General features: G+C 56.6%; 7 protein-coding genes across 7 annotated transcripts in view; 4 read left to right on the top strand and 3 right to left on the bottom strand.

Annotated features, from left to right (window-relative positions):
- Positions 1-1,298, bottom strand: part of PSEUBRA_001161 (uncharacterized protein) — a gene marked incomplete at both ends in the record, with an annotated part of 2,589 nt that extends 1,291 nt beyond the window's left edge. Inside the window, one exon of the mRNA XM_059464529.1 lies at positions 1-1,298. This exon is cut by the window's left edge and continues 1,291 nt beyond it. Within this exon, the coding sequence (XP_059320880.1) occupies positions 1-1,298 (1,298 nt within the window).
- A 577-nt stretch (positions 1,299-1,875) lies between these two features.
- PSEUBRA_001160 (Signal recognition particle, SRP14 subunit) lies at positions 1,876-2,533 on the top strand (the record flags this gene model as incomplete). The annotated part of the gene is made up of 2 exons (XM_016434450.1): positions 1,876-1,896; positions 2,024-2,533. The coding sequence occupies 2 exons, from the start codon at positions 1,876-1,878 to the stop codon at positions 2,531-2,533; spliced, it is 531 nt and encodes a 176-aa protein (XP_016294197.1).
- A 628-nt stretch (positions 2,534-3,161) lies between these two features.
- PSEUBRA_001159 (Protein of unknown function DUF726) lies at positions 3,162-6,926 on the top strand (the record flags this gene model as incomplete). Its single annotated transcript, XM_059464528.1, has 1 exon — positions 3,162-6,926. The coding sequence occupies one exon, from the start codon at positions 3,162-3,164 to the stop codon at positions 6,924-6,926; it is 3,765 nt and encodes a 1,254-aa protein (XP_059320879.1).
- A 1,478-nt stretch (positions 6,927-8,404) lies between these two features.
- PSEUBRA_001158 (Transketolase-like, pyrimidine-binding domain protein) lies at positions 8,405-10,930 on the top strand (the record flags this gene model as incomplete). Its single annotated transcript, XM_016434453.1, has 4 exons — positions 8,405-8,453; positions 8,598-8,691; positions 8,899-8,963; positions 9,075-10,930. The coding sequence occupies 4 exons, from the start codon at positions 8,405-8,407 to the stop codon at positions 10,928-10,930; spliced, it is 2,064 nt and encodes a 687-aa protein (XP_016294195.1).
- A 2,671-nt stretch (positions 10,931-13,601) lies between these two features.
- On the bottom strand, positions 13,602-15,646 carry PSEUBRA_001157 (uncharacterized protein; the record flags this gene model as incomplete). The annotated part of the gene is made up of 10 exons (XM_059464527.1): positions 13,602-13,679; positions 13,767-13,926; positions 14,010-14,059; positions 14,142-14,365; positions 14,440-14,474; positions 14,547-14,698; positions 14,775-15,158; positions 15,232-15,395; positions 15,470-15,477; positions 15,552-15,646. 10 exons carry the CDS (start codon positions 15,644-15,646, stop codon positions 13,602-13,604), a joined length of 1,350 nt encoding a protein of 449 aa, XP_059320878.1.
- A 1,330-nt stretch (positions 15,647-16,976) lies between these two features.
- On the top strand, positions 16,977-18,372 carry PSEUBRA_001156 (Extradiol ring-cleavage dioxygenase, class III enzyme, subunit B; the record flags this gene model as incomplete). Its single annotated transcript, XM_016434457.1, has 6 exons — positions 16,977-17,031; positions 17,118-17,264; positions 17,355-17,413; positions 17,486-18,089; positions 18,181-18,262; positions 18,351-18,372. The coding sequence occupies 6 exons, from the start codon at positions 16,977-16,979 to the stop codon at positions 18,370-18,372; spliced, it is 969 nt and encodes a 322-aa protein (XP_016294193.1).
- Positions 18,373-18,374: 2 nt separating this feature from the next.
- PSEUBRA_001155 (UbiB domain protein) lies at positions 18,375-20,672 on the bottom strand (the record flags this gene model as incomplete). The annotated part of the gene is made up of 1 exon (XM_016434432.1): positions 18,375-20,672. One exon carries the CDS (start codon positions 20,670-20,672, stop codon positions 18,375-18,377), a length of 2,298 nt encoding a protein of 765 aa, XP_016294192.1.
- Positions 20,673-21,329: the final 657 nt, after the last annotated feature.

The raw sequence follows: 21,329 nt of genomic DNA, 5'->3' as shown, positions 1-21,329 counted from the left end.
CCCGCCGATTTGGCGAATCGACCAGTGGCATCTTGAGCGGCCTGTCCACCACCCTGCTTTCGTCGAGTCGTGTAGCGATGGAAGGCCTTGTGAGCCAGCAGGATCAGCGATCGATCTTCTCTGGGAGCATTGGCGCCGCCGCGCTGTTTGCCTTGGTAGGTCGTCACGTGTGGATTGAGGGCAATCACTGATGCTGCGAAGTGACCACCACCGAGCAAGAGCACGGTCCACATGCGTAGAGGTGGGTCGGCCGTGGGGTTGCGGCTGATGGTGGATGTCGAAGTGGTCTCGTCGGAAGACTCTTCGTCCTCAGAACTTGACCCAAAATCTTCGTCCTCGTCGCTGCTGCCGGCAGTCTGTGCTTTGATTGCTGTGCTCAGGCCAGAGATGAATCCTTCGCCGTCAAGTACAGTCATCATCAAGGATTTGGCGGCCTCCTGAACCTCCTTGGATTTGACGCGCTTGCCCTTCCAGGCAGACTGCTTTGAACCTTTGCGAGTGATGCGGCCGGCCTGCATAGAAGCGATGCAAGCAGCGTACCAGTCACCGACCGAAGATGTGGGCGATAGTTTGGGAGCTGCAGGCGTGCCTGGATCTGGGAAAGTGTTGCGGTGAAACCCAAGCTGGGTCTGAGGCAGCTTGTCTGCGTCAGCAGCGGCTTCTTTGGAGACGAACCACAGTAGAGGAGCGCGAAGCTGCATGGCGTCTAGCGTATCGGCAGCATGTACATCGTTCGTCTCGTCGGCGTCGTCGGTAGATCTTTGACTGCCAGCCTGCAACGATGTGCGGGCGAGGATTTTGGTGACCAGATCTGTCTTGACGGCAGAGGATTGCGACTGCGGGGTGTCTTCGTCCGATTCGAGCTCGCTGGCGCTCTCCACTTCTTCAGAGAGCTTTTCGAACGCCTGCTCCGAGACCAGAAGGGAGACATTCTGTACGTTGAGCTGCACATTGTATCGATGCCAGTCCGACCTGAAGTGGGCGCGCTGTGCTGTCACCGAAGCGAAGGGCGCGCAGTTGGGGCATAGAGAGCAAGGTGGTACACGATGCTGAGAAGGATTGCGAACCTGACTGGCGTCATCCGACTGCGAGTCTGGAGAAGTGGTGGATTGTGACTGCGGAATGGCAGGCGCAAGAAGCTCGGAGGCCTCGGCCTCCTCTATCCTGGAACGGAGCTTGAGCGAGTTGTGTAGCGTGGGCGGAAGATCGAAGGCATAGAGAGGCCGTGTCAGGGCATGATGCTTCGCGTTTCGTGCGCTTGAGCCTGCTTGAGCCAAGCTTTCCTCGGATTGGGACATGCTGCTCCAGTACCGATTTGCTGCCAAGAGTGTGTCAGATGGCAATGATGCTTGAAATCTGGGTTGTAAGGACTGAAGACTGAGATGCCAGGTGGTCAATCGTTTGGTGAGCCCGCGCAGACGTGTGGGGGCCTGTTGAATCAGTTTGATGGTATGCGTTAGCGGGCTGCTTTCGAAGACTTGGAGGAATGACGATGGCTGGTGTTGTTGAGAGCAGAGATGACGAAGGGCCTGGCTGAGTCGAGATGGACGCACGACATGTCACTTTGCCCACTTCTTCCAAAAAGGTGACGTTGAGCTGCAGTCACTGCGCAAATCGCTGATCCACTTCAAAGGAGTCACCCCGATCTGACAACACATTCCGATATTGAGCTCGAGACTGGGCCATGTGAGCGAGCCAACCCCGCCAAATCACATCACGCTTCGTCGGCTCGCTATTTCTTCCTCGACAGATCCTACCACATCCCAACATCGCCGACTGCTTGCAACTCTGACTGCAGCACAGTGTGCAGCGCGGAAGCTTTATAGCATTGTCAAGGTTTCAGGGTAGTAGCGAAAAGGCCCCACATCGGGCAAGATGACTGTCACCAACGAACAGGTAAGCATCGCCAATCAGCCTGAGGGTCGACACATACCCAGACAAGACGCACACACTGACGTTGAGCTTTCGTGCTTGTTCTGCATATCTTCTCCCTGTCCCGCGACTACAATCTTCTCACCGACAGTTCCTCTCGGAGCTCACCAAGCTCTTCGAATCCAGCACGAGCAAGCACTCAGTCTACGTAACTTCGAAGAAGGCGCCGGCTTCAGCAGCCAAGGACGGCGACGTAGACATGACACCTTCGTCCTCATCGAGCGTATCAGATGCGATCCTGTTCCGTGCCACCAACGGCGCATCGAGCAGCGACAAGGTCAAGATCAGCACATTGGTCCCAGCTTCCCAGCTCGCATCATTTCAGAGCGCATATCTACCGTTGCTAAGGACGCACCTGTCCAACGGACTCAAGAAGCGTGACAAAGCCAAAGAGAGGAAGATGGACAAGGCCAAGGAGCAGAGCCGAAAGAAGCTCGTGCAGCAGGTGGACGGCAAAGACAAGATCGTCACCAACACGGTGGGTAGCAAGCGGGGTGCAGGTCGTCGCAAACGACAGCGCGCACTCAAGAAAGGGCTTGCGTTGCGAAAGGAAAAGGCCAAAGAGGCCAAGAGAAAGGTCTCAGCGGCCAAAGCATCCTAATCAACCAGAGTCTTGGTCACTGCTTCGGGGCTAACTTTACCTAGAACAGGGCAAGACCCACTTCCCTCTCTCCTCGACATTTGTACACTATCACTCCTCATCGACGCAAATCAAGCAGAGGCGTGGCTCTAGCACCCTTTGTTGAATTTGAATGCAACCTCCGCTTGATGGCCGCTTAATGACTCTCCGACGATAGCTGTCCTTCATGATCGCAAGCTCAACGGTATCGTTTGATACGTCGAGGCGTTGATGAACCAAAAAAAATCCGGCTCGTTGTGAGATTTCTGACTGATGCGAGCTTGTTTTAAATTGCTCGGCTTGAGTGACGAAATGGGGTAAGGGCGACTCTGGCACTCACAACTGTCACGGTTGCATGGTCAGATCAACAGATTCACCGTGTTGAACCCTTGCGTAGCCATTTCTCATCGTCTCTAACCACTTGCAACAGCCCATCGATACCTTGCCCGCACCGACATCAGCGCCAAACGTCGCTCGGACCTTTCTCCGGCTCTCGCCACCATCATCACATCAGCTTGTCTCATTGCAGAAGCACCTGCGTCTGCAATCTGCCAAGAGACACCCGGATCCATGACAGCTTGATGGCTAGGACTCTCTCAGACTGGCAGCCATGAGCTCGTCGCATAGGCCCTTCACTACAACTACAGCCGCGATGATGGACGACGACGACGACGAGTGGCAGTCCATGCCTGTCGAATCTGCCAAGACGATCAACGCACCGATCCCCGTGAAATCGCTCTACAACCCGCACGATCTGCCATACGGCGACGAGGACGAAGACGACTCGGATCCAGACGACCCTCGCAGATTTCGCTCGCTTCCATCCAGGACATCTGCGCGCAACGCACCGAATCGCTCGACAAGCGGAACGCATCACAAGCGCGTGGGCGCAAAGTCTCAGTATCTCGCCGACAGCGTAGCCTCGACCTCCACCTCGACGTCCTCTCGCAATGCTGCCAGCAACGCCACCGGAAAACAGCTCGACATTGACGATGCAAGAGGCTACAATTGGAGATCGAAGCCTGCCGGTCAGGCGGCCCAAGACAGCGACGACGAGGGCGATGGCGAGAAGGGCTACTCACAGCTCCGACTCGATGAAGACGAGGAGGCCGACGAGCTCCACGCAGCCACCGAATACCTCTTTCAGGACGGCAGTCGCCACGATCCTTACGGCGACAACACCACTGCTACTCCACTCAACCAGATGAACACGACAAAGTCGCTTCTCACCGATGGTCAAAAGATTGCCTACGTCGGTCTTTGCAGTCTCATAGCCACCGAAATGCTTCGTCAGATCCGCAGAGTGCCAGGCAAGACCCTCGAGCCAGCAAAGCAGAGCATGGAAGGCTGGAGAGTCAAGATCATGGCTCGCCTCTACCAGCACATGGCCATCGAGGGCTCAGAGCAACGAATGATCGAATCTCTGGCCGAGCATGGTGTGCTGCCTACCGATCTTGCTCCATCGCTCATCACCACAAGGACCATCGAGAATCCCGACTTCGATCCAGAAGCTCTCAAGGAAAGGCAAGAGGAAGAGGAAGAGCAACAGCGCCAGCAGGACCAAGCAAGGCAAAATGCAGAGCAATCGGCCTCGCGTGCTAGAAGCCCACCTGCAACCGAGCCAGAGGCAGAGGCGCCGAATGCTGCATTGCCGCGAACCACCGATTTAGAAAACGCTCGTCCAAACGCGGGTCCTAACGAAGATCAAGAGGAAGAAGACGACGAGGAGGATGACGGCGACCTGGGAGGAGGCTTCGGAAAGTCATCCAAAGCTTGGACCCGGGACGAGCCGAGATCATCGTCAGACAATCGTAGACGACAATCAATGGACGATGACGAAGGCTTCGATATTGGCATGCAGCTGGAAGAATCAGAACAAGCCGAGCGTTCGGCAGCTTCGCAACAAGAGAAGACCTCATCAGGGCCTTCGTCGATTTCCTCCGCTCAGACTGTCGTGGCTGATCCCAACACCGCTGCGCAGGTAGCGAATGCGTTAGACGCTGTCAACGGGACATCTACTATTTCAGAAACGGAAGCAGGTCCCGGCTCAGTGACCACTACGCTCGGGCTTACAAAGGAGCCACAAGCACTCGAGCCACCGCCAAGCGCACTCGACGGTGTGACAACAAGCATCAGCAGCGCGGATGCCACCATCACCCTTGATTTGCGCTGGACGGTGCTCTGCGATCTCTTCTTGGTCTTGACTGCGGATAGCGTCTACGACTCGCGATCGCGTGTGCTGCTCGAGCGCATGGCTGCCTATCTCGGGCTCACCTGGATGGACGTCACTCAGTTCGAGAAGCGTATCACAGACGCCCTCGAGATTCAAGAAGGCGTGGAGAGGCTCAGCGACGATTCGGCCATCAAGACACGCATGCTGATGGCTCGGAAGAAGCGCATGGTGCTCATGGGTCTCGCCACGGTGGGAGGCGGCTTGGTCATCGGACTGTCGGCCGGTCTGCTGGCTCCCGTCATTGGGGCAGGCATGGGTGCGGCGCTCGGCGCGGTCGGCATCGGTGGTACCACCAGCTTCTTAGGCGGTGTCGGAGGTGCGGCCCTCATCACGTCGACCGGTACTGTGGGCGGAATGAGCCTGGCGGGACGCGGCATGAGCCGTCGAACACGCAGCGTCAAGACGTTCGAGTTCAAGCCAATCCACAACAACAAGCGCGTCAATGCCATTGTGACGGTGCCCGGCTTCATGAGTGGTCCACTCGATGACGTAAGGCTGCCCTTCAGCGTCATTGACAGCGTCATGGGTGACGCCTTCAGTGTCCTTTGGGAGCCGGACATGATGCAGGAAATGGGCAATGCGCTCGGCCTTCTCTGGAACGAGACGATCGTTCAAGGTGTCCAGCAGGCGTTGGCGCTAACCGTGGCCGGTGCCGGTGCCATGCTGAGCGCTCTAGCATGGCCTCTATGGCTCACCAAACTCGGATACCTCATCGATAATCCGTGGTCCAATGCGCTCGACCGTGCCGCAGCCGCTGGACTCATCCTCGCGGACACCCTTTCGAAACGCCAGCTCGGTGTGCGTCCAATTACGCTTGTCGGATACAGCTTGGGTGCCAGAGTCATCTTTTACGCGTTGGTGGAGCTGGCTAGGATTAAGGCTTACGGCATCGTGCAGAACGTCTACATCATGGGAGCGCCCGTGACGGCCAAGGACGAGACGTGGAAAGAGGCGAGGAGCGTCGTCTCAGGTCGCTTTGTCAGCGCTTTCAACCGCAATGACTGGATTCTTGGCTACCTGCACCGCGCAGCTTCGGGAGGACTTCGAAGCATCGCCGGTCTACACCCTGTCGAAAGGGTGCAAGACATCGAAAACGTCGATGTCACGCATGTGGTGCCCGGTCACCTTGGCTATCGTCCGCTTATGCCGCTCGTGCTGGGCGAGCTCGGCTTCCGAACGACGGCCGACTACTTTGACGAGCCAGAAGATCTCAACGCCATTCCGGAGAGGCAGATTGTGCGCGAGGAAGAGCAAAAGGACTTGGAGCTCAAGTCGGTCTCAACAAAGTCGGGTGGTTTTGGCAAGATCTTCCGACGCAAAGGTGCATCGAAGAGCAGTCAAGAAGCGACACCTGCACGGTCCGCCACGCCTTCTGGTGCAGTATCACAGACCACTGCAGCATCAGGACGTGCCGAGTACGACGAGTACGAGGACGACGACTTGCCGCCAAGGGAGGAGCACAAGCCGGTCGAGCCCGCGGCAGCAGCGCAAGTGGAAGAGGCCAAGCAGGTGCAGGATGAGATCGTCAAGCAGTCTGTCTCTCGCGTCGAGGCGGTGCGGGCTTCGCACGAGGGCAGTGGTCGGGCTGCGACGCCAGAAGCGGATCGTCCGAGCTCGACGAGTGCCCACTTTGACACGGAGGCGATCTTGCGCGAGCTGCGTGACTCTGGGATCGAGGTGAAAGAGCTGCAAAGTTCGCTGCCACCTCTTCCTCTCTCGGCGCGCACCGAGCAGACGGCAGCACCGGTCGCCCCCGTTCAAGTCAGGGCAGAGGGATCGGATCAAGAAGCCTCCAGCAGAGCTGCTGCCCTCGAGACTCTGCCTATCAAGGCTTTGTCCGAGTCGAGCAAGCCTGTGCCACCGCTACCCTGGGCGCAGTCGTCGGACACCCCAGCAGCTGTGCCCGACAAAGGGATCTCACTCACATTTGCTTCTTACGACGACGAGGACATTCAACCCGCTGAAGGTTTAGTGGAAGGACCGGATCCGACTCAGTATGGGCTGTCGTCCTCCGCAGCCAAAGAGCTGGCATCTCGCTTCGCAGCCGGTGACTTGAGCGAAGGATCAAAGCTATCACCATCGGGCGAGCTCGAATCACGACGTCCTGCGATATCCGATCCATGGGCGGAGAATCCGTGGTAGATTCGCGGGCGCTCTTGCTCGAGACTACTGTACGTGCTCAAACATTGGACACTCTTTCTGTTACACTACGCTCACCGCAATCCCAGTCGCATGACGCGATTACTGCATACATACGAAGGATGTGACTATGCCGTGTGTGCTGCGGCATGCCATGCCGGGCGAACTCTTGAATGTCTGTCCAGCCAACCACGTGTGAACGATGCGTGTCGGCAGCCTTCGGTTCGACGTCGGCGTATGGCTTGGCAACTTCGATGATTACGGATCAGAAGGTGTTCGGATGAACTGACAGCAAGACGGTAAGGTCGGCAAAATCAGAAATTTGAGTCCGCGGCCTGACGTTGCTGCAAGCACGGTGACGTTGTCATCATTTCAAGCCAAGAAGCGTGGGATCGACGAAAGGGTTCATCGGAAAATTGTTGTGTGTTTGTGTGTGGGACTTCGGTTGGCCTGGTCAGCTGCGCTAGAAGATCGGTGAGACGAACCCTGAAAGCTGAAGCTGAAATCCCTGGCTTGGTTATCTCAATCGGCGACATGGAAGTGGAAAGCTTATCACGCCCATTTGTATGGTATGTGGTCGACTCGCCCAGCCCGTAGATTCGGTCGAGCGTCCCCGCGGGTGTCAGGCCGGTGATCTTCGTTGGTCTTCGGCAATCTGGCATGATTGGGCGTTGTAAGGTGTTGGGTGCTGATGATCTTCTCAAGATGGTCGGTGCACCGGACCGGCGACGAACTAGCCAGACGCCAATTTCGACGCGCAAAGTGTTGGTTCAAGTTTGATCTGGCATTTGACTGACTGTCCCTGCGGATCGACGCGATGAAGCGTTTCAAAGTCGAAATGGTTCATCACTTCGGATTTCAAAGTTGGCCGTAAGGAAATTTGAAATCAATCAAGCAAACAATCAGACGCAATGACGGTCCGGTACAGCTGAATCAAGCGGATTGGATTTCTTCGCAAAAGCTGAATGATGGCCCAACCGCAAACAAAGGCTGCTCCCGGAATGAAGGCTCAATCGACAGTCACACTTTGGTAGAAGGCGAACATAATGTTAGCGAACAATGAAGCCAATTGACGCCAAGCTGTGCATCAGGGGCGTCGGTAGCATCGTTGACAAGTGTGGATCGGCAACGTGAGCTTGGACAGAGCGAGACACAAAGTTGGCCATACGAATCGATCTGCTTGGCTAGGCTCCACCTGAACATGTCCTGACGCAGACTTCTGCTGAAAAAGCGCACGCGCCCTCTCTCACTCACTCTTTCTCATGCAATCACATTTTGTGCAGACGGATCGATTGCCAACACCTCTGGCTAAGCTGACCCTTCCTCTCTCTGACTTAGTGCCCGCTCAGTCCTCCTGTTGATCTCTCTGGCGTTGCTGCTGCATCCGTGCTTCTTATTCCATCGAGCTGTCTGTCTTCCTTTTCTTCTCACCATCATCGTATCCTTCCCCCCTTCCCCATTCCGAAAACAACTTAGCAAACATGTCCTTCACCAAGTCTGCTAGCGACGAGAAGGCCATTGCCGCCATTCGTAAGTTCACTCTATGGTTGTCTTCCTCGTTCTATCGTCAAGTGATGATGGCGAGCAGAGACATCGCTCCTATAGTAGAAGCGAAGCACACGGACTCTGACTGTCATTTGCGCCTTCTGCTCCGCTTTTGCTCCATCTCTGCAGGTGTCTTGGCCGCCGATGTGGTCGCCAAGTCCAACTCGGGTCACCCTGGTGCTCCCATGGGCATGGCCCCTATGGCCCACACCCTGTTCTCTCGGTGAGTTTCCGCTTGAGTTCTACTTGCTTTTTCCGATCTAGGAAGACAGACTCGCGACGCGAGGCCAGCGTAAAAGCGACGACTCGGCAGCTTGCTCTGATGGATCATCTCTCGATCAGCGAGCAGAAAGGGGTGAAGAGCGATTTGGATATCCTTGAGACCGCGTACTGACGTGCTGGCTCTCTCTTCCGCTTCTCTCCCGCTCAGATTCATGAACATCAACCCCGCTCACTCAAAGTGGATCAACCGTGACCGATTCGTTCTCTCCAACGGTATGTACCTTGTTTTCTAGCAAAAGGAGATAGCGAAAGCGCCCGAGAATGGCTCTTTTCAAGAGCGAGCGAGCTGACATTCGACCTTTTCTCCTCCTCTCTCCCGAACAGGCCACGCTTGTGCTCTCATCTACATCCTCAACCACCTGCTCGGTTACAAGGACCTGCCCATGGAGCAGCTCAAGCAGTTCCGTCAGCTCGACTCCAAGACCCCTGGTCACCCCGAGCACGGCCACACCGAGGGTATCGAGGTCACCACTGGTCCTCTTGGTCAGGGTTTCGCCAACGCCGTTGGTCTCGCCATCGCCCAGGCCAACTTGGCTGCCACCTTCAACAAGGACGGCTTCCCGCTCTTCACCAACCACACCTACATGTTCACCGGTGACGGTTGCTTGCAGGAGGGTATCTCGTCCGAGGCCGCCTCGCTCGCTGGTCACCTCAAGCTCGGCAACCTCATCGCCCTCTACGATGACAACCACATCTCCATCGACGGTGACACCGCCTGCTCCTTCACCGAGGATGTCGAGCAGCGCTTCCTCTCCTACGGCTGGCACGTCTCGCACGTCCTTGACGGTGACAAGGACCTCGAGGGCCTCTACAAGGCCATCTCGGAGGCCAGGAAGGTCACTGACCAGCCCTCGCTCATCCGTGTCAAGACCACCATCGGTTTCGGCTCCAAGCAGCAGGGTCTCGCCGCTACCCACGGTGCCCCCCTCAAGGCCGACGACATTGAGAGCGTCAAGTCCAAATTCGGCATGGACCCCAAGCAGAGCTTCGCCGTCCCCGACGATGTCTACGCCGCCTACAAGGACATCGCTGACCGTGGTGCCAAGGCCGACAAGGAGTGGACCGAGCTCTTCAAGTCGTACGGCGACAAGTTCCCCGAGGAGCACGCCGAGATCGCCCGCCGTATCGCTGGCAAGCTCCCCGATGGATGGGAGAAGGCCCTGCCCACCTACAAGCCCAGCGACGACGCCGTTGCCTCGCGAAAGCTTTCCGAGACCGTCCTCGGCAAGGTCGCCAACGCCGTTCCCGAGCTCCTTGGTGGTTCCGCCGATTTGACCGGCTCCAACCTGACTCGATGGGGCAACGCCGTCGACTTCCAGCACCCAGCCACCCAGCTCGGTGACTACTCGGGCAAGTACATCCGATACGGTGTCCGTGAGCACGCCATGGGTGCCATCATGAACGGTCTCGCCGCCTACGGCATGCACATCCCCACCGCCGGTACTTTCCTCAACTTCGTCTCGTACGCCATCGGTGCCGTCCGTCTCTCGGCGCTCTCGCAGCACCGCGTCATCTGGGTCGCCACCCACGACTCGATCGGTCTTGGTGAGGACGGCCCCACCCACCAGCCTATCGAGACTGCCATCGCGCTCCGTGCTATCCCCAACCTCATGTTCTGGCGCCCTGCTGACGGTAACGAGGTCTCCGGTGCTTACCTTGTTGCCATCGAGAGCAAGTCGACCCCTTCCGTCCTTGCCCTTACCCGACAGAACCTGCCCCAGCTCGAAGGCAGCTCCATCGAGAAGGCCTCCAAGGGTGGTTACGTTGTCGTCGAGAACGAGTCGGCCGACATCACCCTCGTCGCCTCCGGTTCCGAGGTCGCTCTCTGCAACGAAGCCGTTGCTGAGCTCAGCAAGAAGGGCATCAAGGCTCGTGTTGTCTCGATCCCATGCTTCTCGGTCTTCGACGCTCAGCCCATCGACTACCGTCTCTCGGTGCTCCCATCGGGCAAGCCCATCCTGTCCGTCGAGTGCTACTCGACGCTCGGCTGGTCCAAGTACTCGCACGCCCAGCACGGTATTAACACCTTCGGTGCTTCCGCCCCCGCCAAGGAACTTTTCAAGAAGTACAAGATGACCGGTGCCGACGTTGCCGCCAAGGCTGAGCACGTCGCCAAGGTCTTCGAGGGCCAGAGCCTCGTCAGCCCCATCGAGCTCGAGGCTAAGCTCATGAAGTACTAAATGCATCGCTCGGCTAACGCTGTGCTTGTAGATGTGTTCCTTGTCACTTGTTGACGCTGACTTATTGTGATATCGTTGTAATGAATCTGTTACGAGAACGTGATGCTGCCTGTCTCGAATGTTGAGAATGTGTTCTGCCGTCGAATTATTCGTGCTGTTCGCGCGAGGAGATGGTGTGAGACTTCATAACTGTTTGATGCCTTCGCTGAGTTCTGCAGCTCATCCGCGTGCGTCAGGCCATCACGCTGCCTGTCACGAATGCTGCTAGTGCGAAAGCCGTGCAAGCGTGTCAACACGTGTCAGTGCTACGCATTCGCTTGTAAACTGCTGTATGAGGGGCGAAGCAGCCCGCAGAGGTCGACAGAGGCTGCGAGTCTTCTTAGGAGGACATATGCGGCCTGACTTTGCTCGGAAGGCCAGAGGTCACCGTCAACGCTGTACGAAACTCGATGCTACCTCTTTCGGAATGTGATGTCCAGATCGTGTCCCTGTGTCCTGCAACATGAACATCCAGTCTTTTGGCATGTCTGCTGACCGGAGCGACCGTAAGCCTCGATGGATGCCTCCCCTGACTTCCCGCGTGAGACGCAGCATCCACGGCAGCAGACAGGAAGACTCGTACTGATGTGCATCGAGGCAGCTCGAGTGTGTCGACATGCATCTTAGTCTGCTCGGCTTCACCGATGCAACTGCAGTCAGAGTCCAGAAACACTTCGCACACGGAGACACTGGCGTGATGGTCGCCGTAGCGAAGCCTTGCCCATACGACACATCAGCACGAGAGATCTGACAAAGTCAGGCCCTATGAGTGACACTTGTTGGAGTTCCTTCACTGGCGGCCAAGCACGCTCCTCGCCCGTGCCCTGACTTGGCCAAGCGCAAACAACGACTACTCCAACAGGTTGGAACGACTGCAGCTTGCATGGTTTTATGGCAGGCAGAGCATCAATTGATGCCCTGCTGCCTTGCACGTGACGGATCACATTGAGTGTTGGTCACGATCCTGCCTGCTTTGCTCGACCTCGGATTCTGATTTGCATTGCACCGGCATCGACTTCTCTTGCCGAATTGACCTTCCGCAACAGCCCACAATCCCGCACAGCCAGCCTTCCGCAGCCCTTTGAGCCGTGTCTTCACCACCCCCTCGCAACAACCAGCTGTCGATATAAAGAGCTAACTCCCTTTCGCACCTCTTCCGCTTCACTGCCAACACGTCATCCTCCTCCGCACTCGTGCCACCATGCGCACCCCTTCCAACACCAACCCCACAGGACGACCTCTGCTGCAGCGCCCCTCGGACTGGCTGCTGGCAGTACAGGAGCAATGCACTCATCTGAGTGGCTCTGTGCTCAATGTAGCTGCCTGCGGTGCTCGTGTCTTTGATGATGCTTGTCATCGCCCCGGAATCGTCGTGCTATGAGCTCCGCCTTCTTCAATCAGCTCCTCCAGATCCCAGATCCCTGGGCTGCAGCAATTCGCCCGGGGACATGCTCATTGAGTGCCCTTAGTGTTGCGAGGTGCCGCTCAGGGACCTGGTGTCTCACGCCCCGCGATCTCCACTCTTATCATACACGGCTGAACGACGTCGTCATGATCCGCCAACGACGTCCCTGGCAGGCTCCTAGAGTAGTGACTCGCCGCCGTCAAGGTCTCGAACGACGTCGCCGGTGTGCGAAACGTCCGTTGCGGCACACACCTCCTGTTGTACTAATGCGGTTTCGCCTCCCTCGGCAGTGAGTCCGAGACCTTCTGTGAAGAACAGCATCGTTGCCCTTGATATGAATGGGTGTCACCGAGACCCTTCGAGGCAGACGGCCTGTGTCACCCGCCCCTTCGCACTCAGACACAAGCAGCTGACCACGAATCACTATCACTGAACCCGTCGCAGTAGTTAAAGATGGAGGTCCAAAATCAGCAAAGCGAGTTACCCAGATATCGAAGTCAGGACGATCTCAGCACTTTTGACGCTTTGGCGACTTGACTCGACCCAGAAGGCAAGGTCAGAGGGCTTCAATTGAATGACTCTAAACACACCGAGAAAATGAGATGCTCAAAGTCGTAATTTCTGGCCACTTCCAACGAAAGCTTAGCATCTCGCGAAGAAGCCTTGCACAAAACAAAGTCGGAACCACAATTTAGACATCGAAAATCGGTCAGAAAGAGATGAGACAGGCAATGTCAACTAAGTAAGGTACATTTTAACTCATTCAACGTCACAGCGCCAAGCATTAAAAAAGAAGCCATATCTGCGGTCGGTTTCTACAAAGAAAAATGCGCAAATACTAAAACAACAACTTTGTCCACAAAAATAGCAAAACGACACCTGATGTTGCCGTTCTTCGCAGACTTCCACGAGACGATGCGAGAAATTGACTCGAAAAGTCACCAAATCTGTTTCCGAATGGTGGGTGACTGACAACTGCAATGACAATCAAACGAGCGGGTGAGGATATCCAACCATCCACGCGTTGTTGACATTGCGGCAATAAGGCTTCGACATGATCCACCGCCTCGTCCGGATCGTGACGGCACTGTCTCAGACAGGCTGCCGCGATCGAAGAGTGCTCAGCTCATCTCACATTCGAAACGATGGGACACGTCAGAGATCCTCTATTGAGGATCACGAAGAGGGTAGCCGCGCTCGGAGCTTACTCGGCTTGCCAAGATCTAGCTACTGAGATCGAGTCGGTGTGGACTGGGCGAAGTGGGCGAGTGCCCACAGAGTGACGCCCTTGGATGATAGCTCCAGCTGATGATCGAGGGAGAAAGGATGGAGTGAGCAAGACCGTGTCAGCGTATGGTTGTCTCCTTGTAGCAGCGCCTGCCGATGGCCTACCTCGATCGCTTGTAGCGCGTCCGTGCGCCCGACACATGTATCTTGCGGCTGCAGAACGAAAGATCCGACCGAAACCCCTTTGGGTTGCCTCTCTCTGGCCGGAGAGTGGTTCGGAGCCTGCTTGTCGCGACGGATCGAGACACAGATCGACCCCGACAGTCTGCTCGCGAAAGATCCGTGCCAATCAAGGAAGTCAGTCGTCGATGTACGTCGATCAGGTCGCGCCTTGTATGAGACACTCACGACACTATGCCGAAGTGGCTGCTGGGGCCCGGGAACATGGAAGAGTCAATCTGTGCAATTCGTAGTGATAAGTCGTGAGACTGTCAGCAAAGTGCAGAGTCGCTTGTCGGTCGGTAGCATCAGCTCTGTTACCTTCAAGGTGCTGTTCTGAAGTAGTAGTAGCAGTATGCCCGAAGGCTTGTGATACTTCGAGGATTGTCCCTGCGGAACATCCGAGAGCAGTAGCGACCTTCTCAAGTGCGCGATTTGCTCCAGAACGCCTTGCGAAGCTGACTCAAAGTCGCGGTGCCGAGGATAGATTTGATCCCAGGTTTGATTTTGCACGCCAAAGCTGAGCGCATACCCTTGGATCCGTACTGGAGTGGGGAAAGCCTCCGTCAGTAATCCGCCTCTGTCAGTGTCATGCGTGACTATACTGCAGCGGACTCACGCTTAGCTTCTGTCTCGCTGGTGAGCCGGATGAATCTGCGCGACCAGATCAATTGAATGTCAGTGGTCCCTGCTGCATTGCTCGGAAAGAGTGACTGGCCGACTTACGGAGTAGATGGAAGTGCGAACGACTCTGAGGAGAGTTCGTCGCCTTGACCTGGCCCCAGTATGTGATGCAGGGTGTGACTGCTTGAAAGTATGCGCGCTTGGGAGGAAGAATCGTTGTGACTCGAGGAGCGGACAATGTGATATGTGCACAGCTGTGACGAAATGTCCCGCAGATGACGTGGTCAGTCTTTGATGTTGGAGTTCGTCAGCATGTGCAAAGAGACTCACCCTTGTACCGTCGGAGAAGGTGGACACGAAACGTTGTGCGACGTCGTCCTTGCTCAGCACCATATTGACTTGGCCTAGGCTACTTCTCGGGCCCGTAAATTGGAGATTGCCCGCCCGTTTGCGAGAAAGCGACTTTGAACTGCAGCTTGCTGTGATCGCAAAGGTTGTGTTGCAATGCGTACACGAGGCGATTATGAGGCTCCCTCTGCGGTTCGCTTTCCCGCAAACGCTGCATCGGAAGCCCAGAAAGGTCTGTTCCGCCTCGTCGAGCGACACGAGACTGTCGTGAAGGAAGCGAGTAATCTTCATGAGGTTGCTGCCGCCTACTGCGTCCATCGAAATACCCGAGCCCAGCGTGACTCGTGCTTGCAATGTGTCTTCTCGCTGTGGTTCCGAGCAAGGGTCAGCAGATTGCATCGTACGTCCGTGCAGAGAGGCAGCCAGAGAGGACACTTACCTCGACGCTGTGGATGCAGCACGTTCGCAAGAATGTGACCTTGGATAGAGCCATCGACTCATCAAGAACGCGACACTCCTTGCCTTCGTCGTCAAAGACGCGATAGACTTTGACCAACATTTTGGCTGCGCATGCCGCCTGCAGGCTGTCGAAAGAATCTTGGTCTGTCCCGAGACGCACATCAGCTTTTTCACCCATTGAACATCGAGGAAGACCATACACTACGACGAATACGTACCAGTGAATCTGCAAAGGGACGGCAAGAACAGAGGTAAGCGTGCTGCATGTAAGGCCCTCAGAAATTAGACGAGAAAACTCACATTGATGCCACCAGAAGGTCGAGTTTTGGAAGCCACTTGATATCGCCTTGTCGGAGCACAATTGTCGTCACAGCGCCCGATCGGCTCGTGACCATTGATACAATGCCTGTCGGAAAGCCGGCATCGCACTGGCGCATGTCGTCCACGGAAGAGGCCCAGAACGGGCTCTTAACCTGGGAGAAGGGTTTGGCATCGCTCCTTTTTCGTGGTGATTTGGCATCGCTCCCTTTCTCACTGGCTTCCGCTCTGACGACATGCTTCGTCGCATCGCCACGGATGGCTCTGCCAGTGAAGGCATCCAATGATTGCCAATGGCCATCACTGCAGCAAGAGAGAGCTGATGCCTGACAATTGCCGCACCTGCCGGGTGCTCGGTCGCAGAACTTGGCCAGCTGGATGCATGATCTGCAAGCAGGCGGAACTAGAAGCACATCAGACCGAGTCGGATGACGACGGATGGACTCGAAGCGAATTTGCCAGTCCACCACAGCGGCAGCCTCAATAGGTGCGGGAGGAGGGTCAACATCGAGAAAGGGCGGAAAGCGCCCCTTCAAAGCATCCGAGACCTGTGCTGCGATGGCCTCATCGTGTGTCTTCGCACCAGAGCTGGATGCAGCCGATGGTTCTGCAAGAGACTTGTGCTGTTGTTTGGAAGCATCTTGAGCCCCCGAAGTGCTCTGTGACGAGCTTGCGCCGAGGGTGTACGGCAGCTGAGCCCGTTGCGACCGAGTGAGCAATCTGAGCGGTTGACGGGGTCTTGCCGTTTCCTGTGGTTTGGCATCAGCCGAAACTGCTGCCTTCTGCTTGATTCTCATGCTGTAAAGGCTGTAGAAAGAGCCGGCCCAAGAAGAGCATCCTTCAGCTTTGATCGGAGAAGGCGAGTAGCCAGACTTGGGGAGAACGAAGGACAAGATGCGCATATAGCCGATTTGACAGCTGAACAATCAGATTTTAAGCTCGGCTGCGCAGTGTGACTGCGACTGAAACCCACCCCTGCGCCGCCGCGGCCTCTCCGCGGCGGTTCTGCCACGTCCTCACGCAAGGACCACGAAGACCAACGAAGACCAACACCTCAAATTCTAAAATCCGTCCAGAACGAGCTTCAAGATTCTTCGTATCTCCGACTTCGTCACCTTGACATAAGGCGTGTGCCCTTCTAGCAAGCACAGCACGTCATCGGAATCGAGACCGGCGCCGCGTCCCTCCAACAAATTATAAGAACCTTCGACTCCAAGCTGTTCTCGGACTCTAACCCCCGCCTGTCCCTGTCTCGACCTCTTCGTATCCAGCAACTTGCGCTCTAGCACTTGCATGTTCGCGCCGACAAGCATAGTACTCGCCCTATCAGCAGCCCTGCTCGCCTATATCTCCTCGCGGACGCTCATTGGTCATTCGCCAACGCAACCGCTCCATCTCCTGCACACCATGGTCACTACCACCAAGGCGCCCGCTTACTTTATCAGCCATGGTGGCCCGCCCAGTAAGTACAGTCTTACCGTTCACACAATCATGCAGTCCGAGGCTGGACTTTGACTGACACTTGCTCCTTGTTGCTGCGACGAGCAGCCATGTTCGAGCACAAACATCCCGCCTACCAGCATTGGCTTCAGTGGGGAATGGAGGTGCGCACGCTCCACGAGCAAGGTCTCATTCGAGGTTTGGTCTTTGTCAGTGCGCACTGGCAAGCAGAAGACCTCGAGCAGGGAGTCTACGGTACGTCTCACACTACTCTCCCACTTAATATCGCGCTCAAAGGGCCTCCTGCTGATCAGATACCCTCTCTCTAACCCTAACCCTCTCCAGTCAATGTTGACGAGACGAATCCGATGATCTACGATTTCTACGGCTTCCCCCACCACTTTGTGAGTGCACACATTTACCACGAACCTCGCAAGTGTACATCGCTGACCGCAGTCTATCTTTGACATTTCCAGTACAAGCAAAAAGTGGAGTCCTCCAACCCGTCCAACATCTCGGCCCTCGTTTTGGACCATCTCCGCAGTGCAGGCGTGCCCGCGCAGTCGATCAAGCGTGGTATTGACCACGGGGTCTGGTGCCCGCTCAAGGTCGCCTTCCAGAAACCTTACCTCGAGGAGCTGACACCAGAGCAGCGCAAGGACCAGCAGGCAACGATCAACACCCCGTCCGTCCTGCCCGTCTCCCTTTCGCTCACCCAGGTATCCCTCCCGACATCTGATTCCTCGTTCGACTCCCTGAAGCTCGGCGCCGCGCTGCGAGGTCTTCGTGACCAAGGCTTTGCCATCGTGGGTGGCGGCATGTCTGTGCACAATCTCCGCGACCTCATGCGATCCTTTGCACTCGCTGGTGGTCGAGGTTTCGGATCCCTTGCTCTCGACAGCGACCGAGAGGTCGGTAAGCCGCAGCCCAATGCGTATTCGGAGAGCTTCCTTAAGGCTCTGAGGGAGGCCATGACCGTGCCGCCCGCGTCGCAAGACGAGGACAAGTGGGGCAAGGCCTTGAAGCTAGATCGCAGGGCTGACTTCTTGCCTGCCCATCCCTCTGCCGAGCACTTTTTGCGTGAGTTGAGAACCACTTTCGACCGCTTTGATGACTCTCGATTGAAACTGACCGTAACTTTCCCTGTCCCTATCTAAATGCAATTGCACAGCCGCACTCGTTGCCATGGGTGCAGCTCACCCGGACGAACAAGGCGTCGAGACGTTTGCTCTCGACGAAGGTCCCATGGGCTGGTACGTCTGCTCTTTGCTCACTTTCAGATGTCCCTCGCTTCTCACTCACAGCCGTCCTTTCCATTGTCGCTTCTCTATGTTATTGCAGGAACATGTACAAATGGGGCTGAGCTCAGTGTCGCAAGTCCTTCTCCAAGGCCAGCTGGGCACGCTTTCGGTCTTCGCCCTCCTTCTGATCCCTCTCCGCCTGGTCATGCAGCCCAGCCGCGGCGCTGTTGGCCTTCTCGGCGCTTCCTCCTTTTCCAACTCGGTTCGAGCTGAATTGAACAATCTTCTTCCATCGAGCACGAACGTCGGACGCGATCTCGATCATGGCCAGTCCACGGTAGAAGTAGACGTACGACCACCATGCGCGGAAGTAGTCCTTCCACAACGAGAAGGACGTAAGCAGACTGGCTTGGCCGCTCTTGCGACGCTCCTTGAGCTGCTTGAGATCGTCGCGGTACACGGTGAGGGCGCAGAGGCGCGCGGCGATGAGGAAAGGACGCGTGGGGCCGTGCGTAGTGTGCAAGCTGGCGTCGAGCGAGCGTGTGAGATCGTTGAGCTTGAGCACCATGAGCATTCGTCGTGGCAGACGGCGAAGAAGCTCCATGATGGACACGAAGAGGCCTTCCTTCTGCATGACCGTCTTGCGGATGTGCTCTTGTTCGTCGTCGGTCAGCTTGGTGCCGCCGTCCATCTCCAACAGGCTTCCGGCTCGGTTGCGGTTCTTGACGCCGTTGGGGTTGTTGGGGTCGCTGCCTTCCAAACCGGCTCGACCGGTGATGGCGCTTTCCAAGATGGGGTACAGGTCGTCATCGATGTCGGCGATGAGCTTGGCATACTTGCGTCGCTCGGCCGTGACCTCAGGACTGGCACGCTTGAGCAGCGAGAGCCAGAACCGAGCATAGTTGGCGCGCAAGTCAGGATCGATGTCGAAGTACAGTCCGTGGTCGAGGAGCACAACTTCGAAGTTGTACCGCGATCGACTGCCGGGCTGAGCGGGTCGAATCAAGACATTGCCGCCGTGTGGATCAGCATGGAAGAAGCCGTGGAGGTACAACATTTGCGAAAAGACGCGCGAGAGTTCTTGGCTGACGCGGTTGCGGTCGATGTTGTGCTGAGCGAGGTAGCGCAGATCGTCGGGTCGACGACCGTCGATGAACTCCATGGCCATGACGCGCTTGAACACGTACTTGACCTTGGGAATGTAGACGGACGTTGTGCGGTAGCCTGCAAAGTCGTCCTCGGCCCTCTTTGCGTTTTGCGCCTCGTGACGGAAGTCCATCTCGAGGGGCATATTTTCGTTCATCTCGTCGGCTAGCCATTCAAAGCTGAACTCGGGCAAGAGGCGCTTGACCCACTTGACGAGAACAGTGACGGTCTTCATGTCAACTTCAGAGAAGCGCTCGACGTCGGGATGCATCATCTTGATGGCGAGCGCCTGACCCGTCTCTCGATCGACGGCACGATGCACCTGGGCAAGTGAGGCGACACCGATGGGCTTGGGATCGATTTCGCTGAACGCCTCGTCGAAGCTCATCCCGGTCTCGGTTCTGAACATGGCCTCGAGCTCGGGCAGTGGCGTGGGCGTGTTCTGGTCTTGGAGGGGTCGAAGCGTCGAGGTCCACTCGACGGGGAGCAGGATGACAGCGGAGATGTGCTGGCCCAACTTGACGTAGAGACCACCATTGGTCTGCAAAGCTACCAGGATACGATGGGCGGACCGCAAGTGACACTGTCGCAGCTCCTCGGCTTCTTCGGCACTCGAGGCGTACTTCTTGCCGAGCGTGGAGCGATAATCCCAAACGCAGAGAGCGACCGCCTTGGCAATGGTGGTGGAGCGGGTCAAGGCGAGCAAAGCGAAGTTGGTGCCGTTGGCTTGCGCCTTTTGTGCCTCTCGGACCTGACGTTCCATCTCGTCATGCGGAAGCTGCAAGCCCCTGATCGGTGCCGCAGAGCCATCGAGATGGATGCTGTCTTGGAACTGATAAGCGACTGCGCCAAGGACGATGGCGATCAGTGCCGCGATGCCGACTTGTCGGCTGCCGCGACGAAACCTGGCATGTGCGGCAGCGGTCTCGTGTGGGTTGGGGATGGCGGGCTTGTCAAAGTTGATGGGCTTGGGCAATGGTCGGACGGGTGGATATTGCTTCTTGAATTGTGTCGAGCTTCCGGGTTTGTGGCTCGACGACTTGTCTCGTGCGGTGGATGCTGCATCTTTGGACGTCGTCTTCCCGGAGCTTTGAGATGTATTCGATGCGCGTGTGCTGAGGCTGAATGACCTTGCTTGACAGGAGAAGCGAGAGGGCGAGAGAGGCAGGCTTGCTTCGAGCAGTCGTAGCCGCTGTCCTTTTGAGAACGCCTGGACCGTGGCAGGACGTGCTGCTGCCGCCGCCGCAAAGGCACCTGTGATCCCCGACCGCAGCATGCTGGGCGATCTGCAGCCAAAGCTCTGCAACTGTCAAAACCTGGAGAGGACCGAAAGAGACCGTGAAGAGCGACCTATCGCGAAGACTCGCCGGTGGTCATCGTCAATGCCGAGCGAGGGTCGGAGGATCGGAGAGAGGCTGCGACGTGGACGATCACTGTGGAGCTGAAGACGATGATGATCTTCCAGATCAGTACTTGGAAGCAACTGTGATTCACGAGATACTCTCTCCACGAAGAACACATCACATCGCACAGAGCTCAACAGAGCGAGAGAGTGGAGAAAGGCCCTTTCTGACTTATTCTCATGCCAAGACGACGTCACCTCTTTTTGCAAAATACAGGATGTCAGATCTCTGTTTCTACCGAAAACGGCATGCCAATCTCTCCCGATATCGAACCGCATGCGAGCTTCTCTACCGATCCGCTCCAAAGCCCGGTGTCGGACGATGAAATCCGATGACGCTTCTGCCCGGCGGCGGCTAAGGCTGCTGTACCTCGTCAGATTGACTGATGATGATGGCACGGCTCGCTGCCGTGAGTGACAGCCGAGTTCGACAATTGCCTTTGTGAGCCCTCACTGTGATTGCCGTGCCTGCTTGGACCGTTTGCCGGAACGCAAGCAGGCGTCCCCTTCGAAAGCATAGCTGGTGAGCTT

Source organism: Kalmanozyma brasiliensis (assembly GCF_000497045.1).
Source record: "Kalmanozyma brasiliensis GHG001 unplaced genomic scaffold PSEUBRA_SCAF12, whole genome shotgun sequence".
NCBI classification, from domain to species: Eukaryota; Fungi; Basidiomycota; class Ustilaginomycetes; order Ustilaginales; genus Kalmanozyma; species Kalmanozyma brasiliensis.
The sequence above is the reverse complement of the archived record's forward strand: the minus strand, read 5'-3'. Positions and strand labels throughout refer to the sequence as shown.